This window comes from Polyodon spathula, chromosome 10 (assembly GCF_017654505.1).
Source record: "Polyodon spathula isolate WHYD16114869_AA chromosome 10, ASM1765450v1, whole genome shotgun sequence".
Classification (NCBI taxonomy): Eukaryota; Metazoa; Chordata; class Actinopteri; order Acipenseriformes; family Polyodontidae; genus Polyodon; species Polyodon spathula.
The window spans coordinates 11,074,117-11,087,945 of NC_054543.1; the positions used below are offsets into that span (position 1 = coordinate 11,074,117).

General features: G+C 35.6%; 1 protein-coding gene across 10 annotated transcripts in view; it reads right to left on the bottom strand.

The window, feature by feature from the left end:
* Nucleotides 1–13,829, bottom strand: part of LOC121321825 (calcium-activated potassium channel subunit alpha-1) — a 164,362-nt gene that overhangs the window by 41,314 nt on the left and 109,219 nt on the right. For 6 of the 10 annotated variants that reach the window (XM_041261058.1, XM_041261059.1, XM_041261062.1 and 3 more), the window contains exons 15-19: nucleotides 12,834–12,943; nucleotides 12,614–12,682; nucleotides 10,445–10,456; nucleotides 6,022–6,108; nucleotides 5,245–5,321 (exon numbers count right to left, since the gene is read on the bottom strand). In XM_041261058.1, the coding sequence (XP_041116992.1) occupies nucleotides 5,245–5,321; nucleotides 6,022–6,108; nucleotides 10,445–10,456; nucleotides 12,614–12,682; nucleotides 12,834–12,943 (355 nt within the window). The remainder of the gene's footprint in view (nucleotides 1–5,244; nucleotides 5,322–6,021; nucleotides 6,109–10,444; nucleotides 10,457–12,613; nucleotides 12,683–12,833; nucleotides 12,944–13,829) is intronic. The other 4 variants (XM_041261061.1, XM_041261063.1, XM_041261067.1 and 1 more) reach the window with 1 other exon arrangement.

Consider the following 13,829-nt stretch of genomic DNA (forward strand, 5'->3'; position numbering starts at 1 on the left):
TTGTTCATTACTAACCATGGAGGATTGCACCCGTGCAAGGCTTGTGATATCAGTACTATGTACATACATTTTGTTTATTCAACATCTGCTGGTAGAATGTCAGCACAAAAGCCAGATAATAAATATTGTTGAGCAACACCGACGTTTTCATGTTGCTTCATGTGCAAGGAGATGTTTTAACAGGCGACAAATGAGGAGGAACGCTTTATTTTTTCAATTTATGTCAGCTGTTGCATTGTCAATGGGATTGTCGGTGAGTTGTAAACAGTCCCTTTCAATCCCTGATTTTCAGCTATTATCTTCTCAATATGACTGTGTTGTAATGGCACAGAAAAAGTGTGTCAAGGCAGAAAGACCAATTATGCGAGAGACCAAGCCATTTATATATGTAATATACAAATAATAATGTAAAAAGAATAATTACAATAATTATATTTATAATACATGCAGTGGGTTATGCATTACATTCTGTTGCATTGTAAATTCTAACATGATTGCTTTCACACTGGCCTACTTTGAGGGGGAAACGTGTTACAGTTCCCCCTCAATCTAGTCGAGACCACCCTTTCAGGAAAACGTTCTCTTTGGTGCACACTCTGATGTAAAACTAATATTTTTGACGTTTCACGCCTGCACAAACGAACCGATCTTAAATGTTAACTTTACTCTAGTGCGAATTAAACAAACTTGGTGTGAAAGGTCCCTAAGAAGGTTATCAATGAAGACATTTGCACCATGTTATAAAGTCTGTTCAAATCTTACATTTGCCACACCACAAGCAACTGGAAGAGGTATATCAGGAATATGCATCACAATAAATACCTTTAAATACCAATAAATACCTCAGAAATACTTCAGATAATATTCCAAATCAATACTATTTATTTAATTTATTTTGAAATGTTAAATACGGATTTCCCATTATCCTCAAGAATGTTCAGAAAATTTGAATCGTTTTTTTAATTCCAAGGGTTAAAAGGTTGCTGTTTATTCACACAGCACTGTACTGTTATGATGATATTATTCTAGGCAAACATTTTAAAAAGAAATGTCTCAAAGTGATTGCATGTGATCTACAGTTTACTCCAACACAAAGAATATGAGTTCAATAAATTATATTTTATATATATATATATATATATATATATATATATATATATATATATATATATATATATTATATATTGCTTCCAATGTGACAAAATACATTGTTTTAGTGTTTTCTTTTGGGCAAAATTATGTCTGACGATTACTTTCTTCTAAGCAGGTTTTTGGGTGTACCGCTGTATCTGTTCTCAGATAGCACAGAAAAGAAATGGATAGATCTACAGGGACATCTAGTGGTGAGTCACAGTACAACAGCTAATTTAAAAGATACAAGGGATAATCTGAAGAACATACTCATGGGCATTGAGTAAAAAAGGGCCCAACTACCATTAAGAATTGAAATGGGGACAGTGTCATTTCAATTCACCAAGTACTGATGATCCCTAACTACAATAAAGAGGCTGTGCACAATACCATGGCAGGGAAAGAGTAGAAGCAAACGAGGAGGACCACATTGTTCTGACTGTGTTTTGGCGACGCTGTTCATTAAGTCTAAGAATTTGAAGAACTTCCCACAGAACACTTTCCGCTTTCTAAAAATACAGCAGCATACAAAATTGGTTCTGACAGTAGGCAGATGAATTTAAATGGCCCAAGTTGCTGTTTCCATTTTCTTGGCTAGCTTGCAACCTTGAGTAATGTTACGGAATGTCAGTCTTGATGACTGACATTTTAGGCTGCCACATCTGATATTTTGGAAAGCAAAGTTCACTTCTGGGTGTTTATTTTTGATTTGTACCTTTAAAAGTAAGATTTAACTATGGTCGTTAACCAAATCTATTCAGCAAATGGATGAATTCAAGGACTAAACTTAAGGAATATTTTTTTGTGTGTTAGATTGTCTACAGTGTTATGTTTTTTTTTTTTAGGAGACACTATAAGATGACATTACTTTGAATTTCACTGAAGAAAGAAATGAACAAAGACAATTTACATTAAGGCAACCGTTCAGATGCTGTAAGTTATTCCCTTTTCAGAAAGTGCGGCTGTATTCTTTTTGATCTGTGGACAGTGTAAAGAGATGAGAGGAGTGTGAAGGATGCACTTGCTACATTGGTACATGCAACATAGATTAAAAAAAATCTCTGCTGAGAAAAGACAGGTTGGACTACACTCTGGGCAATAGGGAACCCGTTTTTACTCACAATATATCACTATCATTGTGCAGTTAAATTATAGAATGTCGGGTTCCGGGGCAGCAAGGAAAAAATAAATCAAATGTGTCAATCGTCATAAAAATAGTAAGAATAATCTTTAAATACATGGAATTGACCATTTCCCCATATGACCATAATGTCATGTTAAGACAATGTCAGGAATATCAAAATACATTATGTTTCTTTTTTTTTTTTTTTTTTAAGTGGTTTTATCATGTGATTGCAGTTCTAGTTTTCTACAAGAAAATACCTTTTTTTTTTTTTTTTTTTTTAAAGTAAACATTTTGGGAGACATTTCTTGGTAGCTACATACAGTTGTAGTTAAAAGTTTACTTACCTCAGTGGAATTTTATAATTTCTCAAATTCTCAAAAACAAATAATTTTAGGAAAAATCTTTGGAGCAGAAGTTTTTTTCAAAACTCCAAAAATGCTAATTCAAAAGTATTCATACCCTTTTATGCTATGATAGTAGTGTCTACAAAGTGCTAGAAACTTTAATATGATAATGCAGAACCTAATTCTAGAAAAGTCCAGAAAATGCTGGATTTAGGTGAACATTCTTAGACAGTAGGTTAGGCATAGGGTGATTTCTGTCATTACCATAAGTCGATAAGGGAAAAAGTTAAGAGCTATCTGAAGACCTAAGGCTGGAGAAGGATACAAGAAGATCTGCAAGCATTCGAGTATCCCAATTTCAACTACTGTTTCTATTATCAAGAAGTACAAGTCTCCTGGCACTGTCGTAACGCTCCCTCGGTCTGGAAGAAAGAAGGTTCTTTCACCAAGAACAAGCAGAAGAATTCTGAGGAAGGTTAATAACAATCCAAGATCGACTGCCAAAGATAGTCAAAGTGAAGTGGCTGCAAGTGGGACTGGGGTTTCTATTTCAACCATAGGTCGAGTATTGCATGGTGAAGGTCTCAATGGTTGCAGGCCAAGGAAAAACCTACTCTTAGGAAAACGTCACAAGGACAATCGCTTAAAGTTTGCAAAACAGCATCTGAATGATGGATATGAGTTCTGGTCAAAGGTTTTGTGGAGTGATGCAACAAAAATCAAGCTATTTGGTCATGCCAATAGTCGTTATGTTTGGAGAAAGGCTGGTGAGGTGTACAAAGAAAAGAACACCATACCTGCTGTCAAGCATGGAGGTGGTAATATCCTTCTATGGGGCTGTTTTAACTCTAATGGCACAGGACATTTAGTTCCAATACATTTTGTAAAATGGATTCTATAGCATACCAAAAGATATTGGTTAATCATCTGAAAACCTCCGCTACAAAACTTGGTTTAAAGTGCAACTGGACGTTCCAACACAACAACGATCCAAAGCACACATCAAAATCTACTTCAGAATGGTAAAGAGGAATAAAATCAAGGTTTGGAATGGCCTAGTCAAAGTCCCGTTCTAAATCCGGTTTGGTGTGAGTTGAAGAAGGCTGTGCACAAGAGAATCCTCGGAATTTGAATGAACTGGAACAAATTTGCATTGAAGAATGGTCAAAAATCACTAAAGAATCACGGCAAAAGCTCATTGGCATTTAAAAGAGGTTATTATTGCTAAAGGTGCCTCAACTAGCTATGAATTTCATGTTCCTCGTCATGGTATGAATACTTTTGAATTAGCATTTCTGGAGTTTTAACTTTTAGCTTGTAACTTTTTTTCCTCATCCACAAAAGCAAAACTTTTCCTACAAAATAGTTTTCCTATAATTCTTTGTTTTTGAGAAATTTCTAGAAATTATAAATTTCCTTTGGAGTATGTAAACTTTTGACTACAACTGTATGTATAACATTCTATACTTAAGTGTAAATCATTTTTTAATGGTGCAAACAATTATGACAGTTTTTTGTTTTTTAGCAACTGTTTGTTTAGGTGTAACCTGCTTAAAGTAATTATCTCTGAACTATACAGATGCACCGAGTTTTTTTGGCTGAATTATTAATACTGGGCATAACTGGTTTGGACAAGTGCCTATGTAGGTCAGGTAATAACAATGTTACATTAATAATAATGCTAGATCTGCTGGAATGCCAGTCCCAACATTGTTTCTTTGTAAATGTATTACTTTTAATCAAACTTAGGCTTTTGTCAGCTGAGGAATGCCTTTTTAAATGTTTAGTTTCTATACCTAGATTGTGCATGTTTTTCATGCAAACATTGCACTGCACTAACATACTGTAGATTTAAAATATGAGAATACAAACACATGCATATTCGTATTCCAACAACAATTCAATTTATTTTAACATAGTTTGATATTATTGCTAAAATTATGTGGCTAATATGTTGTTTATGTTTGCTATTTGGTGGCTCTCAGATGCAATGGGGGGTGCCTTTGTTTTTCCACCTGACTAGGAGAATTATCTTCAAACAGAAGCAGTTTGGATCTGACAGCCTCTTTCTTCAGCCGCGCTAATCATGCCATTTTATTTCAACATCTGTTTGACATGACATCATTAACATGCTGATGTGTGGCGACTTCACTTTAAACACTCTCTTTCTCTAAATACAGAAGCAATGAGGCTTTTTTTCTGTTAAATCTTTATCATAATCATTCTGTTATGTAGTCAGCGATATAATTACTGATTTCTGATATGCACATTTCCGCCATAATGCTTCTGACTACAAAACCATACATTAAAATGAGGACTCCCCCCCCCGCTTTTTTTTTTTATACCTCTCGGTTTATAGGCAAACAAGAAAACTACACATTTTGTATATTCCAGAAATATAAGCTTCATAACATCTGTATCATAAAACTTGAAAAACACATCAGTGAGTGAGCCTAATTTTTTCATCCAACACATATTGCTGTTAATTAAGTGTCTGGGACACTATTACACTATAGCATTGTTTTAACGAAAACATACATCAAATATGCATAATTTTTGCATTATGACTTAATAACAGTTGAAATGCACTATGACCTTTAAAACTTTAATAATGTGCTAAAACGTTACAAGAATTGTACTTACATCGTTTGCAGCCACACTTTTTGATCCTTTTTGGATCTGTGATGTCATCATGACAAGCTTTGCAGTAGAAAAATGCCCTGAAGAAATACAGTGGAAAAACTGACACTTCTCAATTCACACAAATTAGATTAGACCCACACTTTATCCTTCTACAAAGCCAGATTAATAAAATATGCCAAAATCAATTTCGAATGATCTCTTGAAAAGTTTCTATGTAAATAGTTTAAATAGAAAATGTCTGCAGCACAATTGTTCATCCAAAGAGTGAGCAAATTATTTTCTGGCAAATTGGAGAATTAAAAGGAAGAATCTTAGAATAATAAAACCATTGCTGTTTGTGACAGAGGAAAGTATATTACTATCAAACCCAAGGCATTACCTCATATAGCTCTGCTAAACGCAACTCTACTGTATAATAGAACCCTGAAAGATACAATTTACACCACAGTGCTAAAATCAAACTTTTGATACTTCCCAACAGCAAAAGACATCTTTTATTTATTCATTTTTTTAATTGTTTTTATTATCCTTTCTATTTGGAAGCATTTTATAAATAGCAGGCTGGAAAGTTGCAAAACTGGACTGGTACTTTTGGATCCCAAACCTTACAGCAATTTTGTAATGCAAACTTAAGTACCCTGGATGCAGAGGTTGATTGCACTAGAACAACAGTGCTTTGAGAGCAAAACACAGTGTGACCATGCCAGGCCTTTTTAACCCTCTTACAACTGAGTCAATTTAACTTAACTTTGACAAGCTTAAGTGAAGAATTATTACCTTTTTACTTCTTTGGCATCGCTGGCAATAAAGAATCCTAAAGTACCTTCCTGCATCTTTACATGGTTCCCAGGGTTGATGAGGATACTGCTCGGTTAAAAGAAAAATAAGGGCGTTAATTCCAGTAATTAACTTCCAACACTATAGTAGTGTTCTAACCAAGAGGAATGGTACACACAAATATATTAATTTATCTGAATATAATTGAATAGAATGATTTGATTGTTGGTATGCTGTGTCCAGACTTCAAGATAACATGTACATGGCTTTACTGGTACGAAGGTGTTAGTAGAAGAAATAGACACATTCTTTTGAATTCTTGCACTGAAAATAACTGTCAGGTTTCTAATTTGTTTTTAGAAGTGCCTGGATATATTTAAATGGATGTTAGGAATGTCATTACATTTCTAAACCACACAATGCAGTTTTTGTTTGGAGCTTTTTCTTAGAACACATACAAATACCAAAAATGACTTCTAAAATCCCCACATCCATTTGAAATAATATTGGGGCAGAGGCCGACAACAGATATTTTTAACCAAATCTTGAAAATTGAACATGCCCATGATAAGCACATACTTATGATGTAACAGATTTGCAGCTGTATTTCAATATTTATGGCTTGGATTCCAAATAAATTAGGCCTGTTATAAGAAATGTGAATTGCACAAAAAAGGACACAGTCTTAGGGGGACATGTATCAAGCATTTGTGATGGCATTAACGACATCGCGCCAAGTTTACACCGGCCTTAAAATTGCCCAGTTTGTTATCATGACACTTTTGGCAAGTTAAGGCCGTGTTAGCATCGCCAAAGTGGTCTCAGCTGTGCAATGCGTCCCACTGCTGATTAGCCATGTATCTTAAGGTGTGTCAAGCCTTAATTATATGCATGGGCAAATTGTAGGTGGGGCTCATTTGTAAATTAAGTCTGCGATATTAAAATGAGATTTATGAAGCGGCAGAAAAGGTTCCACAAATAAGACTGATTTTAAATTGGTCTTATTTGGGCGCAAATAAAAAGTCAGAAAGCAGCTGATAGGAAACAGCATTATGGCAGCAGTCAAATAGGGGTCAGGAAATTCCACAGTATTTTTATTTTTAATTCACAAATGACAATAAAATTTAAAAAATAAATAAATTTCACAGTGTCACAAAACTGCCATTTTATAAAAATTAAAAATAATCTATTTACATTATATTCTACTGAATTGTCTAAAATGTGTTATCATTGATAGTTCATAAAGAAAATCACCCAAAAACCAAGGCTGAAACATTTTAACATTTAGCCTAGCTGCTGAATCAACTCTTTAAAATGTACATAGCAACTCGATTCGCTACTGGAACAATCTTTAAAAATTTTCTAAACTTCTGCTGGAAACAAGTCGTTTAAAATGGTCTGTGTTGGCTGCAAAACAAAGTAACAAACAGACAAAATAGATTTTTTAAAAACAATCTTGAATGACAAACTGAGCAACATTTTCGAGTTTTGTAAACCTGTAAAACTTATGTTCACACATCAATTAAAATGACTGTGTAATTCCCATAGAAATGTTAACTCCAAACCTGAAATGACAAGCTTTTGTGTTTTTCTTTATACCCACTGTACATTAGTAGTATGTAGAAATATAATTGTACAGTATGAGGAATTCACCAATCATGAAGCCGGTATTTGTTTGACCCCATTGTCATAGTAACCAAATGCACGGTATTGATGCCAGACCATTGACAGCTACTGTAGCGCTGCTTCTACTTTATAAAAGTATGAAATGAACAGGGGAGGTGAAAAGTACAGTAATGTAAAATATTGTAAGGAAAATAAAATGCATATTTTTCAGGGTATGCAGTCAAATACACGATTTCTGTGAAATTCGTGGTATTGTGAATTTTCAGGAGCATTTCTTATGATGGAGAGTGCAGGATCCTAACCTTACTGAACAACCCAGGAACAAAGGGAGAGTACTGAGAAGAAGGGAGAGTATTTAGGGTCTGTATTACCCTTTCTGATCTCCCTGAGGGTGAAATTATAGCTAGATACCGGCTATTTCATCACGTACAATTGTTTGTATTCGTTGTATAATAAACTTGGTTCATTAAGTTATCCTTTTCATTATGTACATTTGGTTTTATCCATCGTATAATAATAATATAACATAAAGTCAAGACACTTGGTCAGCAAAGGTCATTGTTCAACTGAGGTACCCATTTGGAGGGGAGGCACTATTTTTCAGATGAGTCTGTTAATCTGTGCTACCGGTAGCCCGTTATGAGGGTTTCAGAACACCAGCACATCGCATTTCCGCATTTAAATGTGCCAGCTTACTCTGTGCCTCATTAATTTTGGGCCAGTTAATACATTCCGGGTACAGTCTGTGCTGCGCCAGAGTGCTACTTTACACTCCAATTTTGCACTGCAATCATGATACACGTCCCCCTTAGAGTATTACAATCCAAAAACTATAATCTCACTTCTGTATATTTCCTGTGAATTACATCAAATCTTAAACCACGATATACTTAAACTGAATTGAGAGATCCAATAAATAGTTCAATTTTAATATAGATTTTATACATACACGATAGTGAGAAATGACATCACACAATGCTTAAATGGGCTTGATTTTCAATGTTGGCAATGAGTGCTTGTGTCTCAGAACAAAATCAGTGCATTTACCTTAACTAACTAGTGAGCACCGTCTAAAATATGGTATCATTCCCCATTAATTAGACTGCAACCGGACTGCACAACAACATTCATTAACGGTTAACTACAAAACGGGGTTCTACTGTAACTGCGACATGTATCAAACAATTAAGCTACCCTTTTCTATATCCTCTTATGGTAAATGAGCCCAGCTGAAAGCGTCAAACTTGCGAGCTGTAGTTACATGGGTTGAATAGTAACTTTAGGGATCATGCACATGACTTTCATCTTTCAAAAATACAATTTGGCCTCAGTGTTAAACATTCATACCATTTAAAACGAGCAAAAAAGTCATGCAAAAATATTTTCAGAAGAAACACTAATTCTTTCCTCTGGGCTCTATATCAATAGTTGTATACATCACACAACCAATGAATTATAATAACAGGAAGTACAAAATAGAAAAATAATAGTTACACACTACAACACATGCGAGACAAGTTAAATCATTTAAATAAAATCACTGCAAAACCACAAACTTTGCTCCCAAAATCTGAGATTTTTACTGATTCTTATTTGTAGATGCAATTGAATATCAAATTATACACAAAACCATTTGTTTACCATAGATTTAGATACTATATATGCATTATTTTAAAACCTTTTAACATTATGCAAAAGTAGAGAACACTGAACCTCTAAAAAACGTCACATTCCGGGAAACAAGATACACACCACACTGTTTCAAGCTAATATACTGTAAGCATGCCTTTACCAAAAAAAACCTCAAACAAGAAATCCCAAAGAAGTGTTATCACTATAGACCATGTAGCTGCTAACTGCTGCAGTAACTTCTCTGCAGTTGGATCATTTAATACCAAACTGACAGGAAGCCATCTCTCTTTATGAACATCTATTCAAGAGCACAGAGGCAACTGGATACTAATTCAGAGACAACAGCACACACATGGAATGAAGGATGTCATGAACAGTAGGAAGGTAAATGTGATTTAAGTTTTGAATCAGATTTGGATAAAAATGATGTTATTCAAAAGAATGTTGCTTTCATGCCTTTGTCATTTCATTCAACGCAAAAATAAAAACATAATGGGGGTAAGAACAGAAGCTTATTTTATGAAAAAAAACTAACTATGAACAAAAGCATGCCATTGCCACAGAAGCGGGTGTTTTGATGGAAATGCAATTTGGCTCCATGTTTGTGATTGGTTTACAGCAAATGAACTACTAATGTTTCCTCTGTCAACTTTTTAATTTATCATTTCCAAAAAAAACCAAAAAACTTGCAGGTATTATCTTAAAAAAGCCTCCTTTTTTAAATTTGGGATTGTTCAATATGAAATGAAACTATGTGAACATGTGCTTCGTACACATAAATTCTGAAGTTAAAAAAAAAAAAAAAAAAAAAAAAAAAAAAAAAAAACACACCAGAAAAAGACTTTGGTTGGTCAAGTTAATGCAGACAATAACTGCTGACGGACACTGAAAAACATAGGTTACAAAAAGCAGACATTTGACACAAGACAATTTCTCCAAAAAAAAAAAAAAGGGGGAGGGGACGATTTGCCTGACACACCAACAGTGCCAAAAGCCTACTCTCTTTTTGCCTGCAAAGAAGTTAGTGCATTAGGCACATTTATAAATAGCTAGATATTGGACTGTTTTGGGGAACATATCCTTTTGATTTAATCCTGAAGCTGGAGGATCTAAAGGAGTGAAGGTAGGGCTGAGGTTTGAAGGAAACATAATGAAGAGGGCATACCGCTTTCGGCTTCTGCAAACAACAAGAAAAACATTTTAAATCAAACACTGTCGTAAGAAAATCTGAACACAAAAAAAAGAAAAAAAAATCCCTGAAGTTCACTTTCTGAAAAACACAAGCAACATAAAAGACTTTAAAACAAAGACAAATAAACAACAAAGGCAAGAAAATTGTTAACGTAGGAGTACAACAGGGTGGTAGGGAAATATAGATAGATGTTATTTTAAATGACTTCCTATGAACAAATAAAAAACATATATGTGTGTGTTTTTCAAGAAACTATTGATGATTTTACAGTGACTGAAGGTGGGAAATCATTCTATTTAAATATAAAAAAATACCCAAAATACTTCTGTTCCAGCAGTAGACTGATAAAGCTATAATGCTATTGTACTATTTTCTGAATTTCTCTGATCATAATTATTATTAGTTTTTTTTTTTAATGATGAACTTGCTAAGGATTTGAAATTTTAAAAAAAAGGGGTACCCTATCTAAACTTTTTAAAAAGATCTTAAATCTCTGGTTCACTTTCAATTCGAAGATGACCAACACCAAACTTATGAGATGTGTCTCCCTGTGTGACTACATGCGTTCACTGTAGGTACCGCTGCTTTAGCTGATCCCCGGTTATTCGTACCTTGGTGCACGCTCAGCCCTTGGTACTTCGGTGAGCACGCTACACATTGCACATGGTGCCTGGTGCACTCGGTGCGCACGGTACTTCAGTGCCTTGGTGCACATACTGCCTCAGTGCACGTGGTGCAGGCAGTGCTCAGTGCACATGGTACTCGGTGTACGCGGTCCCAGGTACGCACAGTGTTTATTACCTCGTGCACATAGCGCCCTCGGTGCTCGGTACACTCGATGCTCGGTGCGCGTGGTGCACACGGTACTCAAGTGTAATCAGTATTTAGTATCTCGGTGCACATAGTGCACTCGGTGCTCGGTACACCCAGTGCTCAGTGCATGGGGTGCGCATGGTGATCCGTGCACATGGTACAAGAGAATCGTATGCATGTGGCACTCGGTGCACACGGTGATCGTGCACATAGTGATAGGTGCACTCGGTGCAAAAGGTACTCAGTGCTGACGGTAACCATACACTACATGAGCACAGTGCTTGGTGCACTCTGTGTGTACAGTGTTTGTAGCACTAAGCATCGTAAGGTAACAGGTGCACAGTGCACATGGTGCTCGCTGTTGCACACGGTACTTAGTACCCCGGTGCATGCATAGTCTGGTGCATGTGGTGCCCTCGGTGGTTCAGAACCTTGTTGCACACGGTGCTTAAGTTCAGTGCAGGCACTTTGTGCAGCACCAGTGGTCACATACCAGGCGGCATTACTACAGTGATGTAAAGCATGTCCTGGTTCCATGCTTTCACATTCTGTAGGTCGAACATACCCCATGAGGATGGGCATAATTTGCGTATGCTATGCTTGGGCGTCCTTGGGCGTTATTAGGTACTGAGGAGCTCCTAATGTAAAGCAGCACAACAAAACTCACAACAACCAGAGGTGTCCTATAACAATGAGAGCCTGGCGAGTTCAATCAGGAAATTAAATCAGTCCACACAAAGTGATCAATGTCTCTTTTACATATGTTCTACAGTTATCAACTTCATCTGGATTATTTTCAAGTTTGGTGCAATAATCCAAGCTGAATTGAATACTGATTTTGAAGAAAGTGTCTGCCACCTAGCTCAGATTCTATAATAGCTGCATTCAGAAATGGTTTACCTGGTGATCTAAAAAAAAATTTATTACACTGAAATTCTAGTTTATGATGATATTTAGAGCAGGCATAATCATCTCCATAGTTACAAAAATAGGCTAAACTATTTTAGCTTTTTAACATTTACAACCGGGGACAATCGGTACCACAGTCGAACAGTACTACTGCAAGACAAACTTAGGCGAAGTGGTGAAATAAAACACTGAAATGTAACAACAAAGTACCCCTGATGGTAAAGCAGCTGCTTTACCCTTGTGTTAATCACATTTATACGGCCAGGGTTCCTGTCCGATAAAATGCAACTGATGATGTATTTATCAGGTGAGCAAATATTGAGTATTAAACGTAATCTCCAAATGACACTGTAACTATGCAAACACAACGTAGAATGTACAAGTGGTTAGCTGTAAAAAAAGAAAGAAAAAAATTCTTACCTGCTTTCCCTTTTGTCGGACTTGTATTCAATGGCTATCAATAACAACTTCAGCTTCACATAACACAGTCTAAATAAAAAAAAAAAAAAGAGAGAGTGAGTCAACCTAACAAATTCATTCCTGTGGGTTTCTTTTTCGGCTCTCCAGTACTGCTGTGCTGGCGGAAGCGTTGTATTTAACTTTGTGGATCACTGTATTCTATATGGTTGTTTGTACTTACTCACAAACCACAGGGAAGGATAAACCCACAAAGGCATTGGATAGATACTCTGTGTACATTTCATTGGAAACACCTTCAAGATAGTATTTCTGCCAAGTGTCCTCTTCAATCTGAAAATGTAAAACAAAATAAAAACTTCATACTGAAAGTGTATACCAGGGTATGCCATTAACTGCCACTAAAAGCAATTATCAGTTTGTAAAGTCAAAATCCCCATTGAAATCATTAAAACTCACTAATGCAGTATTGATGTCTTATCATATACTGTTTTTTTGAGAGCTGTAAATAAACACAAAAAGAAACAAAACAAACAAATATGGAATAATCAATTAGCAGCATAATGTTAGCAAGGACATGTTTACACATAGTAAACATTAGCAATCAAGAACCATATTGGCAGTGTGTAATGACTCCCAAGGTAAGAAGAATCTGCTACTTGATCGTTTCATTTCTAATTCATTTGGACATTACCGGTTCATTTTATCCGTGTGGTTTTATGAGAAAGATGTTGTCCGCTCAGCAACAGCTGGTCCAGCGCAGTCAGAAGAGGTGGGTATGGAACTTGTAACAAAACCGATATGTGTTGTGCTTCAACTGAACCATCGCACATACAGTAAGAGGTCTAGTTTGATTGTGATGCTAGCTTCATCTGGGGCTCCAGTATAACTACATGGTTAGCAGTAAAACTGAATGGTTAAGGGTTGGATTCGTGCTCCTGCACCATAACAAATAATTGGCTACCAGTGCTCAGATTGACTGAAACAACCTAGAAAAAGTGTATATATATATATATATATATATATATATATATATATATATATATATATATACATATATATACACACACACACACACACACACACACACACATACATACATACATACATACATATATTGTTCTTTTTGTAATGCCGTGATATCTATAGTGACATTCCGATTACCTACATTTTCAAAGCTGATTTTCATCATTTTAACCGTCACTACTGAGACACATAA